General features: G+C 36.8%; 1 protein-coding gene across 1 annotated transcript; it reads left to right on the top strand.

Annotated features, from left to right (window-relative positions):
* The first annotated feature begins 1,678 nt into the window (after positions 1–1,678).
* On the top strand, positions 1,679–14,552 carry TSTD3 (thiosulfate sulfurtransferase like domain containing 3). Its single transcript, XM_058566579.1, has 4 exons — positions 1,679–1,771; positions 9,313–9,486; positions 9,583–9,742; positions 11,040–14,552. Exons 1-4 carry the CDS (start codon positions 1,699–1,701, stop codon positions 11,110–11,112), a joined length of 480 nt encoding a protein of 159 aa, XP_058422562.1. The 5' UTR covers positions 1,679–1,698; the 3' UTR covers positions 11,113–14,552.
* Positions 14,553–18,042: the final 3,490 nt, after the last annotated feature.

The following is an 18,042-nucleotide window of genomic DNA, read 5'->3' as shown; positions in this document are numbered from 1 at the left end:
AGGACCAATGATCAAGATTCTGTATTGACAAGGTCTTTATGCTCCAAGGATTCTTAAATAAACCAAGGTTGGCACTGTGCAAGATAAGGGAGGACATATTCATCTTTTCAGAAAAAGGAAAAATCCTACAGAAAAATATTTCTCAAATAATGTCATAAACATTGGAAAAAGAATTGCTTAGCAATACGTGCCCTTGCAAAAGTGTAAATCAGATTAAATGTGATTCACTGAGGCCAAGTACATCGTTTGCATTTCTGTGTCCATACTACCTGTGGTTGATGATGCATATTCAGGACAGCTTGGAGATGCCATGGGGAGTACATGAATCTACGATGTATAATGACATCAAAGTTTATCCAATAGATTACACAGAGACTAAGGTTAAGCTCCAAATGATTTGGAAAAACATAATTGTAAGTAATGTCATTGATATAGAAACCAGAAGTGGTTTTATTTATTAAATTATTGAAAACTGCTTAATGAAATTATTCCTTGGACACATACTTTAACAGTGCCATTTAGAAATTAATTTTTAATTTTTCACTGTGAATAAATATGCAGTTAAATATAGCTTCATTATGCTTGGGAACTAAGTTGAGAATAAATCAAAAATAAGGTAATGAACCAAATTGAGAATAAATTAAAAACAAGGTAATAAGAAACTTTATGTGGTAGGCTGAATAATGTCTCCTCCCCCAAAGGTGTTCTAATTCCCAGAACCTGTGAATATGTTACCTTACATGGCAAAAGGACTTTGCAGATATGATTAAATTAAGGATCTTGAGAGAGGGAGATTATCCTGACTTATCGGAGTGGTTCTAGTATAATCACGAAGGTCCTTATAAAAGGAAGGCGGAAGCACCAGGGAAAGAGAAGGGGATGTGACAACAGACGCAGAGGTCAGAGTTAGAGAGAGATTTGAAAATACTAAACCGCTGGCTTTGAAGATGGGGAAAGAGACCACAAGCCAAGGAAAGTAGGCAGTCTCTAGTAGACAAAAAAGGCAAGTAGAGAAATTCTCCCCTAGAGCCTTCAGAAGGAACACAGGTTTGCTGACACCTGACCTACAAAACTGTGCATAATAAATTTGTAGTGTTTTATGCCAGTAACTTTGTGGTAATTTGTTACAGTAGCAATTGGAAACTAACACATGTTATAAAATAGTTGAACCTAACCCTGACAAAGCCATCATCAAATATACAGTCATCAAGTTGTGGGGAAAAGATGACAGCATGAGATTACCTTAATACTGACATCAATTGAACCAGCTATTGGCGTTAAGAGCAATTCTTAAACAAGCGTCCATGTAGTTTGCCTTAATCCAATGTATGAGAATCCTGTTATAAAGTAAATTAGAGAAATGTATTTACTTTAAATCTTTAAATATTATCTTTGGTATATTTTCTACTTTCCACTTCTCAAATTTGTCTCTCCATGAAAAAATAATAATCAAAACAAAAAGGCAAGCCCAGCACTTAGTTTCTTTGCAAAGGACGTTCAGTTTTAAAGCAGGGCGCGTTGCTGTCAACGACTACGCCTTGTGGCACTACCCGGTTCGGCCGGAGCCTGGCTGGAGGGCGCCCAAGAGCCCGACGCGGCTCGCCCGGCGGCTGCAGGAGGAGGAGGAGGAGGAGGAGGAGGAGGAGGAGGAGGAAGAGCAGAAGGAAGTGGTCAGTAGCCGGGCGGGCGCGAGTGGAGATGGTGCTGCTGCGGCTGCTGCTCTGGAGTGCGCGCTGGGCGATCCTCGGGTCTGCGGACTCTGCGCTCTGGGGTGAGCTCGGTGGTCCCCGGGGAAAGGGAGAGCACCAGGGAAGGGATGGCACTGGTGAAGGTGCTCGCTTGCTTCTCTAGGCTTCCCGTTAAAAGTCAGACCCATTGCTCTTGGCACCTGGGGATGTGGCACCCATTTGCAGTTCTTGTTCCTGCAGATTCCGAGCTGCCGGGGTTTGGGGCTGCTCTGGGGGACGCAGGGAGAGGGGTAAACTTTGCTCCGGGGAGCTCGCGTGGGAAGGCTTTTATAAAGGTATTGATGCTTGACTGAGCAATGAAGGTCAATTCGGGACTCGGAGAAGCGAGCCGGATGAAGGGTTCTTGCCCGAGAGAGCCGTAATGATTAACTCACAAGGCTTCGAGTTAGACACTGGTGACCGACTAGAGAGCAATGCTCATAAGCTTGATGAAGCAATCACCTAGAATTACAACATGTTACAGCTAGAAAAGTACCACTCCTAATTTTACAGATGGCGAAACAGAAGCCAGAGAAGCGAAGGTGGTTAGTGGAGGCTTTAGGTCTACAGTTCAAAGCAGGTCTCCAGTCCCTTCTCTTTGCTTTACATGCTGCCTCTCCTTTAGCAACAGCTTTTATTTGTGGTTGCAGATACAGGGCCCCAGCATAACACTGTCTCCCCCACTTCTCTTCCCAGTTTTTATTCCGTTTTAACTGTTGGTACATCCTCTGTGATTTAAGACGTGCTTTTCTATGCAAATTCTTTGTTTGGTTTTACCTTTATACTACAATCATTTATTGAGCATCTAATCTGCCAGGCCTCCTGCTGGGGATACAGCCTCTGCAGTTCACTCAACCATTTTGGGGGGAGACAGACGCAAGGAAACAACCACCACACACAGCCCAGTCCAGTGAGACTGCAGTGGAAAGAAGTGACTCTGAGTTGAAGAAAATGTTAGAGAAAAGGTGCCTTTTTCCTTTAAAAAATTCTACCGGTAATACATGATTAGACTCTCATTATAGTAAAACAAACACTAAAGCACAGCGTGAGTCCCCCTTTATACACCCTCCCCATCCCACTTTCCTCCCCAGGTGTGGTTTGGTACACATCCTTCTAAACAATTTTCTATGAGTATACATAAATAAATGTAAAATACTACATATATAATCTATGTTATATATATAATATAAATCTGTATTATAAATCACATATACATAATGTGACCTACTGTGCATACTTTTCGTAATTTTTTCTCACTTAGGTATTCAGAAGCTTTCCATGGCAGCACATATAACTCTTTTAACCACTGCATATATTCCGTAACATGGATTGTTACAGTTTATTTAGACAGTCCCCTATTGATGGACATTTTGGTTTCCAATTTTTTGCTATTATAAAAAGTTCTTCAATAATTATTGTTGTACATGCCTCTTTGTGTATGTGTACAAATATTTTACTAGAATAGATACCTAGAAGTGGAATTGTGGGATCAAAGGGGAGCTAAGTGACATTTAACTGGATCTTAAAGGAGAGTAAGAATGTGCCAGGTAGAAAGGAGGGAGAAAGGTATTCCTCTCAGAAGGAACAGTGTGCATAAATCATGAAGGAAAGGCAAAAGTATATATTTATTGATTGTACTGCATGGATTATTTAAACCTCACAGCAACTTTAAAAGTTTAACTAAGATTATTCCCATTTTCCAGATAAGAAACTAAGTTTCAGCGAGTTCAAGTAACCTGCCCAGGGTTGCAGAGCTAAGTGAGCAAGCTAGGATTTGAACCTGGTTTATCTGACTCTGAAATCCCTGCTCTTTCCACTATAAAAATGTAGTTTGAGCACATGTATGCTTTTGATGTAGCTGGAAGGCAGAGTAATTGGGGCAGAGGAGGAATGTGGGAGAGGAGAAGGTTTGATCAGTTATGCTGGTAAAGTGAGTTGAAGGGCATTATTGAACATAGTAAGGAACTTGGATTGTATCCTGTAATGTAGGCTGAAGAGAGTGCCCAAATGAATTAGATTCACCAGTTGGAAAGAGCAAAATTGGAGTTGATTCACAGATTAGGCTGAAAAAGGTGAAAATCAGGTATAGTCTGTATGACTCATGAAAAGCCCTGCAGAGAACCACACATCATCTCTCAATAAATCCCAAACAGCCAGTTTTTCTTCATGTAGGAATAGATCACTGTTTTGGTTGAGCAGCAGGTGAAGTGGTTGATTTACAAGTACATAGAGGCCATGTTGTACAAAAAAACACACTATTGCTTTAAATAAAGAATTAGTGTGGAGGAGAGGCTCATACTTAAGGGGCTTGGGGGAGCCGAGACTCATTAAGGGAACATACTGTCTTCAGGCTTCTGCTCAGTGGAGAGGCTGGAAATCTAGTCTTCGATGATTACACACTGTGTTCTTCTCCCACCCCAACAGGAGTAGAGCTGAATTAGAGACGGTTAAATGTCGGTTTGATGTGACTCTACTATACAAAAAAAACATAAGGATCTTTGATTCAGTTACACAGGTTACATGCTGTGATTATGTTTCCCAACGGCTAAATGTCACAATCTTGAGTTTAACTTAGTTTTTTAAGTTACCATAGTTTTCCAATTGCTAACAATGAGGAATAGTAACAAGTGTGAATTCAGCCTGCTGGCCCTTTATATTCTGGGAATTCACAAAACAGCTAGTTGAATGAGAAATAATTCCAGATCTTTTAAGATCTAATCTTGTAGACAAAAATGAACCAACTTTTCAAAATATGAAGAGGATGAGGAAGCCTGTATTTTTATTTTTAAAATTTATTTATTGTAAAATATCTATAACATAAAATTTGCCATTTTAACCATTTTTGAGTGTATAATTCAGTGGCATTAATTATGTTCACAATGTTGTGCAACCATCACCACTACTTCAAAAAATTCTTATCACCCCAACAGAAACTCTGTACTCATTAAGCAATAACTCCCCATCTCTCCTCCCTCCAACCACTGGTAACCTCTAACCTACTTTCTGTTTCTATGCATTTACCTATTCTAGATATTTCATATAAGTGGAATCATAAAATATTTGTCCATTCATGTCTGGCTTATTTCACTTAGCATAATTTTTCAATGTTGTAATTTCATGTTGTAATATGTGTCTGAACTTCATTCCTTTTTATGGCTGAATAATACTCCATTGTATGTATATACCACATTTTGTTTATCCATTCATTTATTGATGAACTCTTGGATTGTTTCCACCTTTTGGCTATTGTGAATAATGCTGCTACTGTAACCAAGCAAAAACAGGCTCATTCTGCTCGTGGCAATCCAGTGCCAATCAATTGCAAACCAGTTGGTGGTTGAGAAAGGAAAGTTTATATGATTAGCTAGCACAATTGGAAGATGGTGGACTAGTGTCCTAAAGAGCCACCTTAAAATCATACAGAATCTTGAGGCAGTTATATAGGGGAAATGGGCAGGGAAGGAGGGGGTTTAGGGATGTTAATCATCCGGTGTGATGAACTTCATGGAGCCACATTATCTCTTTCTTCTGTCATTCGTGATGGGTACCAGCACAGTTTTTCTTTCTGGAGGTCACCATGTTCTTCGGGAACTCAGAGAACAAAATTATCATCTTATAACAGCTGGGAGATATATGTAAGCAAGAGTCATAGAGCTAGCAGATCATGTATTTTGCAAAAATGAGAGGTGCTTAATCATCTAGGCTACGTGCAGGCTAGCGTGTATTCACAGAGACTGGTGAGTCAGGATCACAGCTACAATATTACTTCCTTTCCCTAAGGTGGCTTCCCTCATGCTTACTTAAGATCTAGCTGTTACACTATGAGCATTGGTGTACAAGTATCTGGTTGAGTCCCTGTTTTCACCTTTTTGGGGTATATACCTTGGAGTGGAATTGCTGGGAAACCTGTATTTTTATTTTTTTATATTTTTTTTTGTGAGGAAGATTGGCCCTGAGCTAACATCTGTTGCTAATCTTCCTCTTTTTGCTTGAGAAAGATGGTCCCTAAGCTAACAATTGTGCCAGTCTTCCTCCACTTTGTATACGGGACATCGCCACAGCATGGCTTGTTGAGCAGTGTGTAGGTCCTCACCTGGGATCCTAACCGGCAAACTTCAGGCCGCCAAAGCAGAGCATGTGAACTTAACCACTATGCCACCGGGCTGGCCCCGGAAACCTGTATTTTTAAACTATTATAGCTATTTGTTCATTTTTGCTATCAGTGAGAAAGTCAAATAAAAATATTAAAGTGTATGGTTTTTACAAGAAGATATGGTTTTCTTTTTTTTTAATTTTTTGTTTATTGCAGTAACGTTGGTTTATAACATTGTATAAATTTCAGGTGTACATCATTATACTTCTATTTCTGCATAGATTACATCATGTTCACCACCCAAATACTAATTACAACCCATCACCACACACATGTGCCGAATTATCCCTTTTGCCCTCCTCCCTCCACCCTTCCCCTCTGGTAACCACCAATCCAATCTCTGTCTCTATGTGTTTGTTTATTGTTGTTATTATCTACTACTTAATGAAGGAAATCTTACGGTATTTGACCTTCTCCCTCTGACTTATTTTACTTTGCATAATACCCTCAATGTCCATCCATGTTGTCACAAATGGCTGGATTTCATCGTTTCTTATGGCTGAGTAGTATTCCATTGTGTATATATACAACAAGAAGATGTGGTTTTGACTTTTCTTACCTGCTTAATAAATGGAACCACTAGGCATTTATTTTGGCCTATGGGGACTGAAAAAAATTTAGTAAGACATTAAAGGCATCGTGAACCGAGAAAATTTGGGAACCTCTGGTTTATACACAGTGTTCTCCAACTCACTTTTTAAAATTTAATACTATATTTTGGACAACTTAAATACTATTCCATTGTACAAATGTACGACTTTTAATATAATCATTCCCTTACTGATAGACTTCCAGCTAATTTCCATTTTTCAATATTACAAAGAATGCTGCCAAATGATATATTTATGCATATATACATTTGTATGTATTCATGCTAATATTCCTGTAGGATAAATTCCTAAAAGTAAAATTGTGAGGTAAAAAAGATATACATACATAAAAGTTATTGCTGCTAAATTTCCCTTTCAAAAGGTTTTAGCATTACACAGTCCTAACAATGTAGGAGTACCCATTTCCTCATATCCTCACCAATATTATCAGTTCTTTGAATTTTTACAAATCTGACAGAATTTTAAAATTTTGTTTAAATCTTGCATTTCCTTAATAAGAAGTGAGATTGGGTATCTTTTCACATTTTATTGGCCATTTCTCATGTCAATTCCCTGTGCTTGTTTTGACAGTTTTTCTATTGAGATTTTTGTCCTCTTCCTATTTATTTGTATGAGCTCTATTTTATTGATAGTAATCTTTTTTTCCTATTCTACAAATATTTTGTTCCTGCCTGCCACTTGTCTTCTAATTGTTCATTGTACTTTTTTCCCATATTTAAATTTATTATTTTTATGAGGTCAAATCTTTATGACTTCTGCTTTTTGTGTCATGTTTAGAATGGCGTTTTCACCCCAAGATTTAAATAATCTGCTTATGTTTTCTATTATTTTAAGTTATTAGCTTTTAGGTTTAAATTTGAATTTATTTACCTGTAAGGAATGAGGTAATAACTTGCTTAAAGTTTCTTCCTGGTGGCTAGCTAGCTGCCCTACATTTTTATTGAATAAAATATAATTTCTCCATTAATCTGAAATATCACTGTTACGTAGTGAATTCTCATAGATGGTATATTGTGGGTCTGTTTCTAGACTTCGACCTTTAAATCTTTTCCTATGCCAGTTTTGCACTCTTTAAATCAATTTCACTTTATAATATAGTTAATATTTTAAACAAAATTTGAAGCATTTTCATAGTGGTTATTTTGTTGTGAAATATGAACATTACTAACATTGTTTTTGCTTTGATTTTATTTTTAAAATCTTTTGGATTTTCTTTCATTTTTTAAAATATAATTTTGGACCAACAGGAAAGTTGTGAAAGTAAAATGGAGTTCCCTTTATTCTTACTTACCCAACTTCCCCTAATGTAAACATCTTACATGATACAATTATTGAAACCAGGAAATTAATATTGATATAATACTAGTAACTAATCCACAGACCTTATTTAAATTTCACCAGTTTTCCCACTGATGTCTTTTATACTCCTAGATCTAATCCAGGATCCTACATTGCGTTGAGTTGTCATGTCTCCTTAGTCTGCTTCAGTCTGCGACAGTTCCACAGTCTTTGTCTTTCATGACCTTGACACTTTTAAGAGTATGGTTATTTTAGAGATTGAGTTTGAGGTTTTCTTCTTAGATTCAGGGTGCACTTTTTGGCAAGAATACTAAGGAAGTGATGTTGTGCTCAGTGCATCATATCAGGGGGTACATGCTGTCAACATATCTTATTACTACTGAAGTGATCTTTAAAACATTGGTTATTTATTTATTTTGTTGCATTCACAAGAGGTAGAGCTTTAATGGCTATTTAGTAAACACTTCTCAGCTAAAGACAGTTTTCCATCTTTTTCCAAGGATTTCAAGCTGGCAGCATTTGCTACCCTATTGGATAATTAGTAATTAAAAGTATCTTGTGGGGAGATGCTATTCTGTTTCCCTTCATACTTTCACCCACTACATCTAGCAGCTACCAATGCTTCTTGCCCGCAACAGTTATTACTGGGGTGTTTCCCTAATGATGATTTTCTGTTTCCATCATTCCTTCTACATTTATCAGTTGAAGTAATCTCTTCTCTCCACTTATTTGTTTATTCAGTTATATCCTTATATCAGTATGGACTCGTGGATTTATTTTATTTTATGGGTAATTACCCAGTACCATATTATGTTACCAATTATTTAACAGAGATAGAAACAGTGTCATTAAGGACTTACAAGTGTAGTTTCAAATGTGAGGTCCTCACATCTAACATGGTTTATTGTCTTCACTTGCAAGGGGGAAATGAAATTAAAATTTTCTTAACATTGTAACTTGGAGTAGGGTAAGATTTATAAATTATTTGCACAATTCCGTTACCAAATGCTGAATGTATATTTATAAGCCTCCTCCAATAAGGGGGCTGAGAGAGAGTAGGATAGAGAGCCAGCACAAGGCCAGCCATGAAGCATGCAGGGCAGGAGGATAGGGCTGCATCCTGCTGCTCCGAGCCAGGCTGTGTGCTAAATACAGACATTGAACACACAGTTTAGTATAAAGTCAAAAAATCAACTATGGTTAGCTGACTGGAACCACAGGGAAATTTCCTTTGACCTACTCTTTCCAGATATTAATAGCGATGTCATTTTGAAGTGTTCTGGTGGCACAGTAAGGAGAACAGTATTGTGAGGACGCGGACACACAGCAGGGGGCAAGAACACCCCTGACTAGCAGAGGAGGTGGAAAAGATGAGTGGAGGGGGAAAAAAAGCATGGAGCAGACTGAACTGGGCATCTGGGACTTATAATTTACATAAAATTGGTGCTGCATTCCTTGCTTGGTGCTGCCAGCCTGCCTGTTTGGCATTTTGAAGGTGACTAAATTATTTTATTCTTTCCAGGTTTGAAGTCAATAAAAGGAAGCTGCCAGAATTTTTGTACGGCTGTTTCTAAAGATGTCACTTATAAGGAACTTAAAAACCTGTTGAATTCCAAAAGTATTATGCTAATTGATGTTAGAGAGGCATGGGAAATTCTTGAGTATGGAAAAATCCCTGGGTCTGTCAATATACCATGTAAGTGATGTGTCTTAAAGTGATTCATTTAAAAAAATATATATTCAATAATTTACTGTATAAAATTTAATTGAAATTCTTAACATTTTCTTTCAGTGGATGAGGTGGGTGAAGCTCTACAGATGAACCCAAAAGCCTTCAAAGAGAAGTACAATGAAGTAAAGCCATCCAGATGTGACAGTCTAGTATTTTCTTGTTTAGCCGGAGTGAGAAGCAAGAAGGCTCTGGACACAGCAATATCTCTGGGCTTTAACAGGTGCGTAGATGAAGGATAAAAAGGGATTCAAGAATGTGTATTGCAATGTTTCATATGTACAGTAGTCCCTCCTTATCCACAGGGGATATGTTCCAGGACCCCCAATGGATGTCTAACACTGGATAGTACTGAACCCTATATATACTATGTTTCTTTCCTATACGTACATACCTATGATAAAATTTAATTTATAAATTAGGCACAGTAAGTGATTAAGAACAATAATAAAACAATTGAAAAGTTATAACAATATCCTGTAATAAAAGTTACATGAATGTGTTGTCTCTCAGTCCAAACCTATCCCTGAATCTGTGTACCCATCCCTGACTTGCAGTAAATGGCTTGGTGTCACTTGCTTCAGGGGGTCCCTTGCTGAAGTCTTTGTATGGGTTCAGTGCTTCCTGTCACAACACGTTGCTGTCAGTTGGAACACATGTTCTGTTCAAGGCTTCCATCCATAAGTTTAATGCCTTTTCCATCTTAACTAAGCACTATTCTCACACTGTAACCATTAACTTTTGTTGTTTGAGGTGCGACAGCAAAAGTAGTACAAATTTCTTTTTCCTTCTTCACAATTTCACGGGTAGATGATTCATTCTTACTGTAGATCTTAGCATATGATTTTTTTCTTTCCCTATTAAGTCGAGAACTTTCACCTTTTCACTTAAAGGAAGTACTTTACGGCTTCTCTTTGGCATATCCAAATCGCCAGCATCACTACTCTTGTGCTTTGGGGTCATTATTAAGTAAAATAAGGGTTAGTTGAACACAAGCACTGCGATACCATGACAGTTGATTTGATATCATAGATGGCTACTAAATAACTAACAGGCAGGTAGCATATACAGCATGGATACGCTCGACAAAGGGATGACTGACATCCTGGGTGGGACAACACAAGATTTCATCACCTTATTCGAAATGGCTCGCAATTTAAAACTTATGAATTATTTCTGGAATTTTCCATTTTAATATTTTCGGATCGCAGTTGACCACAGGTAACTAAAACTACGGAAAGCAAAACTGTGGATAAGGGGGGGACTACTGTATTACATTTTTATTAGTCTGCTGAAAAATTTCTTAGAATTATCATGTTAATAATGGCAGGATAGCAAGACTAAGAGCCCCTACCTTCTCATCCTACTCAAAAGGAACACAATCTTTTAAATAGGCTTAAAGTCTAAATAGTATGGTGAGCAGCCATTGCATCTCTAAACCTCTAAAGTTCTTATCTCTGAAGTTCCTATCAAGCAGGAGAAAATGTCTGTAGTTCTAACTATTTGATGTATGTTTTCAGTGCTCAACACTATGCTGGAGGATGGAAGGAGTGGGCAGCCTATGAATTTTCAGAGAAGAAACAAGGAAATTGAATTTTGGAATACAAGCTGGCGCTTTCCTTGTCTACATGCAGCCTAAGATAGTGGAATGAGCAAAAGAATAAAAATCTAGCCCTGGCACCACTGGCTAACGGGAAGGGGATTTTGTATAAGTCAAATATTTGGTGAATCTTTTTCTCAATTATAAGTTGAGAAATACCATTTCTCCCTGCCTACTTCCAAAGGCTACTGAGGATTGAGATAATGTATGTGACTTGCCATGGAAATATAAGGGTTGGGATTCCAGGAATTAATTTTCAAATAGTTTAGTATAGTTCAATAGTATTCCAAAAGACCAGATTGCTTGTATTACCTAATCATAATGCATGACAATTTGTATTAGTATAGCTTCTATTCATCAAAGAGGCTATGAGCTAGACCAGTAGATTAACAAACAGACTTGACCCTAAAATACCAAGAATCTGGGATCTAGGAAAGTAGGTAAAATATGAATGATGAAAATACATTAACAGCATCCAAAGACTTAGGGCAGTGTTGTGACCAGTACGGTAGTGGTATAATTTGCAATTTAAAAAATTAATATGCTGAGGACAGAAATCAGAACAGAGGTTGCTTCTGTGGAGGGGAGAATAATAACTGGAAAAGGCAAGAAGAAAATTTCTAGGGTGATGGAAATGCTCTATATCTTGATTGAGGTGTTAGTACATAGGTATATACATTTATCAAAACTCATTGAACACTTAAAAATATACATTTTCTATAATTTATCTCAATTAAAAAACAATGAAAATAGAAAAAAAAAAAAAGGTATAAATGTAAATGAATCCCACCAGCATGAGTATATTCCTTTGGAATGTTAAGTCCTACACTTGTTAGTGCATTGATGGTAAAACAAATTTGTGCTTTCTTCTGTCTGTGCCTCTTCAGACCCATCTGATTTTAGTCTCATTTATGTAGTCATTCAGATCATATAAGGCCTAGCAAGTAACTACAAGGACTTGGTTTGTCCTAAGTGATATATTAAGCCATTGGAGAATCTAGGGTAGGGATGTGATATGGTCACCTTGGACTTCTATTTCTGATAATGTCCATCTAGTTTCTAGCAGAGCAGACTCCCTACAAGAACTAGAAAAGCTGGAAAACACACACACACAACTCACTTCGATGTCAGTTCATCCTCTACAGCTTTCCTTCTCCCTGAGACCGTGGCTTTTCAAATCCTTGCTGCCTTAGAAATTCTTTCATGCCTTTAAACAGATTTTGTTTATATATTTATATAAACAAGTATTACCAGGGCAAATATACTAAAGCAGCGAGGATTTGAAGAGCCACAATCTCACAGACACGGAAAACTGTAGAGAGTGGGCCAACAGTGAAGTACTAGGTCCATCAATGAATAGCAGCCTGGGTAAATACTCCAGGCTTTTAGTTGGAACCCCTGAAAAGCTATACTCTAGGAGTAGAGGTGAACATAAATTGACCAACCCTCATAAAAATGTAAGACCAGCTTTGAATCAACTAAATGCCTGAACGAATTTAGGCAGTCTTCCTGATACCCTAAGGGCCTACCAGAAGTACATGCTCTCTTGGAGAAAGATACCATTGTCTAGTTAGAGCAGGGGTTGGCAACAGTAAATATTTTAGGTTTGTGGGCCATAAAGTCTCTATTGAAACCACTCAACTCTGATACTGTAGCACAAGAGCAGTCATGGACAATACGTAAATGAATGAGCGGTCACTACGTATTCCAGTAAAACCATTTATGGCCACGTAGGTTTGAATTTTAAGTTTCATGTGTTGCAAAATATTCTTTTAATTATTTTTCCACCCTTTAAAAATATAGCATACATCCTTAGCTCAAAGCTCAGGCAAAAACAGGTGGCAGGCAGGATTTGGCCCATGGGGCATAGTTTGCAGACCTCTGAGCCAGAGCCACAAATGATCGCTACAGTTTTCATATACAGTGTTCAAAATTCTATCAAAACTTACTAGAAATAGCAGTAAATGGGACTTCATTATTGAAAAATAAGAGAAGAAGACACAATAGAAACTGATCCACAGATCTACATATTGGAGTTTTCAGACACAGACTTTAAAATAATTGTGATTTATATATTCAATAACAGATGACAAAATGGAAAAATTTATTAGAGGAATGGAAACTACAAAAGAGTATCAAATAGAAATTCTAGAATTTAAAAATACAATAACTGAAATTAACCTGGTAACTGGGTTTAACAGCAGATTAGACACAGCTGATGAGAAGGATTAATAAAAATGAAAAAACTGAAGTGCACATATTAACATGGATGACTCTTACCATGTCTAGAGAAAAGAATTACAGAAACATACGGTACAACATACAAAATACAATTTATTATTTATATATGTACATATATAGTATAAAGTATAAATAAATTATGAGAATAATAAATACCAAATTCAGAATGGTTGCCTTAGGGGGGAGAGAACACTGGAGGCTTTAACAATAATATTGTTAACATTTTATTTAGCATGTTTGGTGGGTAAACAAATACTTATTATTTTTACCTTTTGTATGTATGGGATAGGAACTGAATATCCCCACTTGCAGATACTTAAAGCAGACTCTACAATTGTAACACATTTGGATTCCTGGTACTTTTTTAAAGAAAAAAACACATGATAAATAATGTATCCTATTTACCCAAATATAATTTTCCTTCTATCTTTTGAAGAACCAAAGGGTTAATAAATTAATTAGAATAATTTATTTTCTATATTAGATCAAACTTATAAAGACAATTTCAGTTGTCAGTTATTCTGAAATTGCACTGACTTTTACAATAAAACTCTTAAGAGTAAAACCATTACTAAGGTCTGTAACAGATGCCTCAAAATGTAAAAATATAGCATATGATTTAATACATCATTTAAGAGGTGGCTGCTTTATTTCAATCATGGGAGAATATCACTTTTACTCTGATAATGCAAGGGTACATCAAGAGTTTTAGAAATGTAGAAGAATAGCCAGATCACATTTTTAAATACTGTACATTATTTTCATAATGGAACAGAAGGAAGATGTCCTAGAAAAAGCGGCAACAGTGAGCAGCCTGAGTTCAGAATTAATCCAAGTCTCTCACGTTTCCTTATTTACGTGGTCTTTCTTACCTGCCTTATGATCTCAGTGATGTCTCTTGTTATTCTGTGATAACATACCGTTTTGCTATCTAGTATGTGTATGCCATAAAAATACTGGACAGAGGTAGGATCGGCAGCTAATCTGTGAGAAATTTGTATTATTTTAAAAAAAAGGAAACTTGAATGTTTCTCCCATCATCCAGTAAAAATTATTTTTCAGTGTCTAAAAGGACAGCAATTTATTAATAGAAAAATGTAATTTTGTCACCACCTCTTTTCAGTGCTACAAGTTTCTCCAGGAGCAAGGATAAGAAGGGAAAAGGAAAAAGGAGAGTAATTTTAATAAATTATCATAATGGTAGAATCTAGTTGAAGAGTATCCATGTGGGTATAATAGTTCCTACCTCATAGTAGTAATTTTATAGATTAAATCAGATAATGCATGTCAAACATTTAATACTATGCTGTTATTACTGTGTGAATCAGTACCATATGATATTTATAGGCAGTTGATATTTTGGGTTGCTGTTTGCATTCACTTAACATTAATGGGTATAGATGACAGGTGAAAGGTGCCAGCCCGGTGGCATACCGGTTAAGTTCATGCACTCCACTTCGGCGGCCCAGGGTTTGCAGGTTTGGATCCCAGGTGTGGAACCGCTCAACAAGCCATGCTGTGGCAACGTCCCATATAAAGTAGAGAAAGATGGGCACTGATGTTAGCCCAGGGCCAATCTTCCTCAGCAAAAAGAGGGGGATTGGCATCGGATGTTAGCTCAGGGCTAATCTTCACAAAAAAAAAAAAAAAAAGGGCAAGTGAAACTTCCAACTAAACATCTGAAGGTAGGAATGGCAGTGAGATCCCTTACTGAAAACAGGAAGATAAAGTGAAACTCTGAATACTGAACAATGAGATACCCAGCCACCTGATCTCACTTGTCTCCAAGAACTCTTGACAGCCCAGTTCATAACACCTCAGAAAGCTGGAAGCTTCCTCTCTAGAAAAACTGACCCATCCCAAAGAAAAAGCTTCAGAATATGATTGGGGGTAGGAGGGATGGCTAAAGAAAAAGTTTTGTTGCTCCCTTACCCTACAGTGAAGCCCACCACTGAAGAGTCCTACCCAAGCACAGAGACTTTCCAATTAGCTTTCTTTGTATCTCTCAAATATGAAGGATCCTGAGATAATTAAGGCAAGACTGTAACTTGAAAGACTGTGACCAAACCAAACAGAAAAAAGGAACATCAAGGAAACAGTGTTAATGCAGGAAGCAAAGAAAATTTTAAAACAACCAAAAAAACCTAAACTAATACCCTTAGAATGATGAAAACACATTACACTCTCAAACAAGAGCAAGGTGCTACTTAAAAGAAAAAGGAATCTCCAATGCACCTTTTCTCAAGAAGCTACTAGAGGATGGACTGCATTAAAACAAAGGCATAAATGAGCAAAGAAAAAGAAGTGGATCCTCCATATCTTGGATGCCTAAACAAAAAGATGAAAGACTCAAGGAAGAATGTCTCCCTGTGAGTGATACATGGAATAAATGAATAAATACAAATGATTCTGGTGGTAGATTAATAAAAATACAAAGTAAATTGAGCAAATTACAACCAAGGCAATTACTACTTTCAGAAAGACAAAAATATTCTAAAAGAAAGGAAATGTAACCATAGTATGCTACAGAACACAATATTATCTATGTATACTTAATATATATTGAATATGAATTTAACAAAAATTACACAATTGAGAGGATGATACAAGTCCCAGTGTAGAACCGGGTTGGAGGGACATGGGAGAATAGGGGGAAATGTGTGAGAAAGTGAAATCTTCATCTTCCATAGTAGGAAGTTTGTTGTTGTTAGTGCCATCGAGTGGATTCTGACTCCTAGCGACCCTGTGTACAGCAGAGCAGAACCCTGCCTGGTCTTTTTTTCACCATTCCATCATCTTCCAGCACTATGTCAGACAATGCTCCATTGCTATAGGGTTCATGGCCAGTTTTCTCAGAAGTGGGTAACCAGGTCCTTCTTCTTTGTCTGTCTTAGTCTGAAAGCTCTGCTAAAACCTGTCCACCATGGGTGACCCTGCTGGTATGTGAAATACTGGTGGCACAGCTTTCAGTGTCACAGAACACACAGCAGCCATAGTATGACAACAGACAGACAGGTAGTGTGGTTCCCTGACCGGGAATCGAACCCAGGCTTCAGCAGTGAGAGTACTGAATCTTAACCACAAAACTACAAAACTACCACAGTAGGAAGTTGATAGACAATATTTACAATTGAAAAAAAATCAAAAGGTAAAGAAAAAAGAAACTAGAGGGTAGGCAGAGGAGGCAGTTTGGTAAAGTATTGAAGAGAATGAGCCCAGCTGCCTGGGTTTTAAGAATTTGAATCTAATCCAAGCTCTTGTCACTTACTTGACCTATGACTGGGTAAGTTACTTAACTTTCTGGTTTTGGGTTTCCTCATCACTAAAATGATTGTTCTGAGAATTAAATGACTTTGTAATGTGGAGAGCTTAGAACATACATGTCACATAGTAAGTGCTCCATAAATGCTATAATTATAAGCTTGTTACTTGGAAATGCGGAAGTAACACAACAGCAGAGAAATGACTAAAAGTTGCTCTGGCGAGCAGGAATGAGAGGCAGGGAGAAAGGGACAGAGCCCTTTATGTCTTACAGCAGCACTGTTCAATGGAATTATAATGAAAGCCATGACATAATTTTTAATTTTCTTACATTTAAAAAAGTAAAAGAAGTGAAATTAATTTTAATAGTTTTTTATTTAGTCCTATGTATCTAAAAAATCATTTAAAACATGTAATCATTATAAACAAATTATTTAGATATTTTACATTCTTTTGTTTTGTGTAAGTATTTGAAATCCAACGTGTATTTTTACATTTACAGCACATCTAAATTCAGACTAGCCACATTTTGAGTGTTCAAAAGCCACATATGGCTAGTGGCTATCACTGAACAGTGCAGCCTATGGTAGTATTTGATTTTTAAAAACAATATGCATCATCAATGGCTGCTAAATCACAGAAAGAGACAACCAGCCATTATATACCTCCTGATGAAAGACATCTTATATAGTAGTCTATAAAAAAAAAAAGTTGAACCTGAACCTGACCAAGCCTTTAAATTCAATTACCATTTACAGAAAATACAGAGGAGAAAGGAACATGTTAAATGGCACTTAAGGATACAATCAGCAAAAATCCGTATGACAAGAAACTCTTAGTAGACAAGCAGACCCAAAAGAGGAATTTTAAAAACAAAACTGAGGAATCCATGAATTTAAAAAGATTTAAAGGATTTATCAATGAATTGCAATGTGTGGTCCTTATTTAGATCCTAACTAGAATTATTTAACAAGTTTTTATGATATTTATGAAATAATTCAAAATTTGAATGCCGAGTATTTGATATTATGAAATTATTTTGACCAATTCTTTTTTATGTACAATATTTTTACAGGTTTTTTTTTTTAAAGAGCCATTATCTTTTAAGGATACATACTGAAATAATTATGGATGAAATGATATATCTTGGATTTGCTTCAAAATAATATGCATGTTGGGGAAAGCAGGCAGGAGTTTAGATGAAATGAAGTTGGCCATGAATTGATAATTGCTGAAGCTGAGTGATAGGTACATGGGGTTCATTACCCTATATTATCTACCCTCGTACACGTTGCTTTACATCTTCTACAATAAGAGGCTGTAAACAAAACTACAAGGTATATGTATTAATTTTCAAAATAGAATTTTTAAAAAAATAAGTAACCTTACAGGAAAAATTAGGGTTAAGTCAATGACTGTGA

This window comes from Diceros bicornis, chromosome 23, assembly GCF_020826845.1.
Source record: "Diceros bicornis minor isolate mBicDic1 chromosome 23, mDicBic1.mat.cur, whole genome shotgun sequence".
NCBI classification, from domain to species: Eukaryota; Metazoa; Chordata; class Mammalia; order Perissodactyla; family Rhinocerotidae; genus Diceros; species Diceros bicornis.
Note: the sequence above shows the minus strand (reverse complement) of the source record. Positions and strands in the feature narration are given on the sequence as shown.

Bases quoted from the DNA above. Each gene is read 5' to 3' on its own strand.
- TSTD3 (XM_058566579.1), top strand. From the start codon at position 1,699: ATGGTGCTGCTGCGGCTGCTGCTCTGGAGTGCGCGCTGGGCGATCCTC. The intron at 1,772-9,312 runs GTGAGCTCGGTG...TATTCTTTCCAG, and splicing joins TGCGGACTCTGCGCTCTGGG to GTTTGAAGTCAATAAAAGGA. The intron at 9,743-11,039 runs GTGCGTAGATGA...GTATGTTTTCAG, and splicing joins ATATCTCTGGGCTTTAACAG to TGCTCAACACTATGCTGGAG.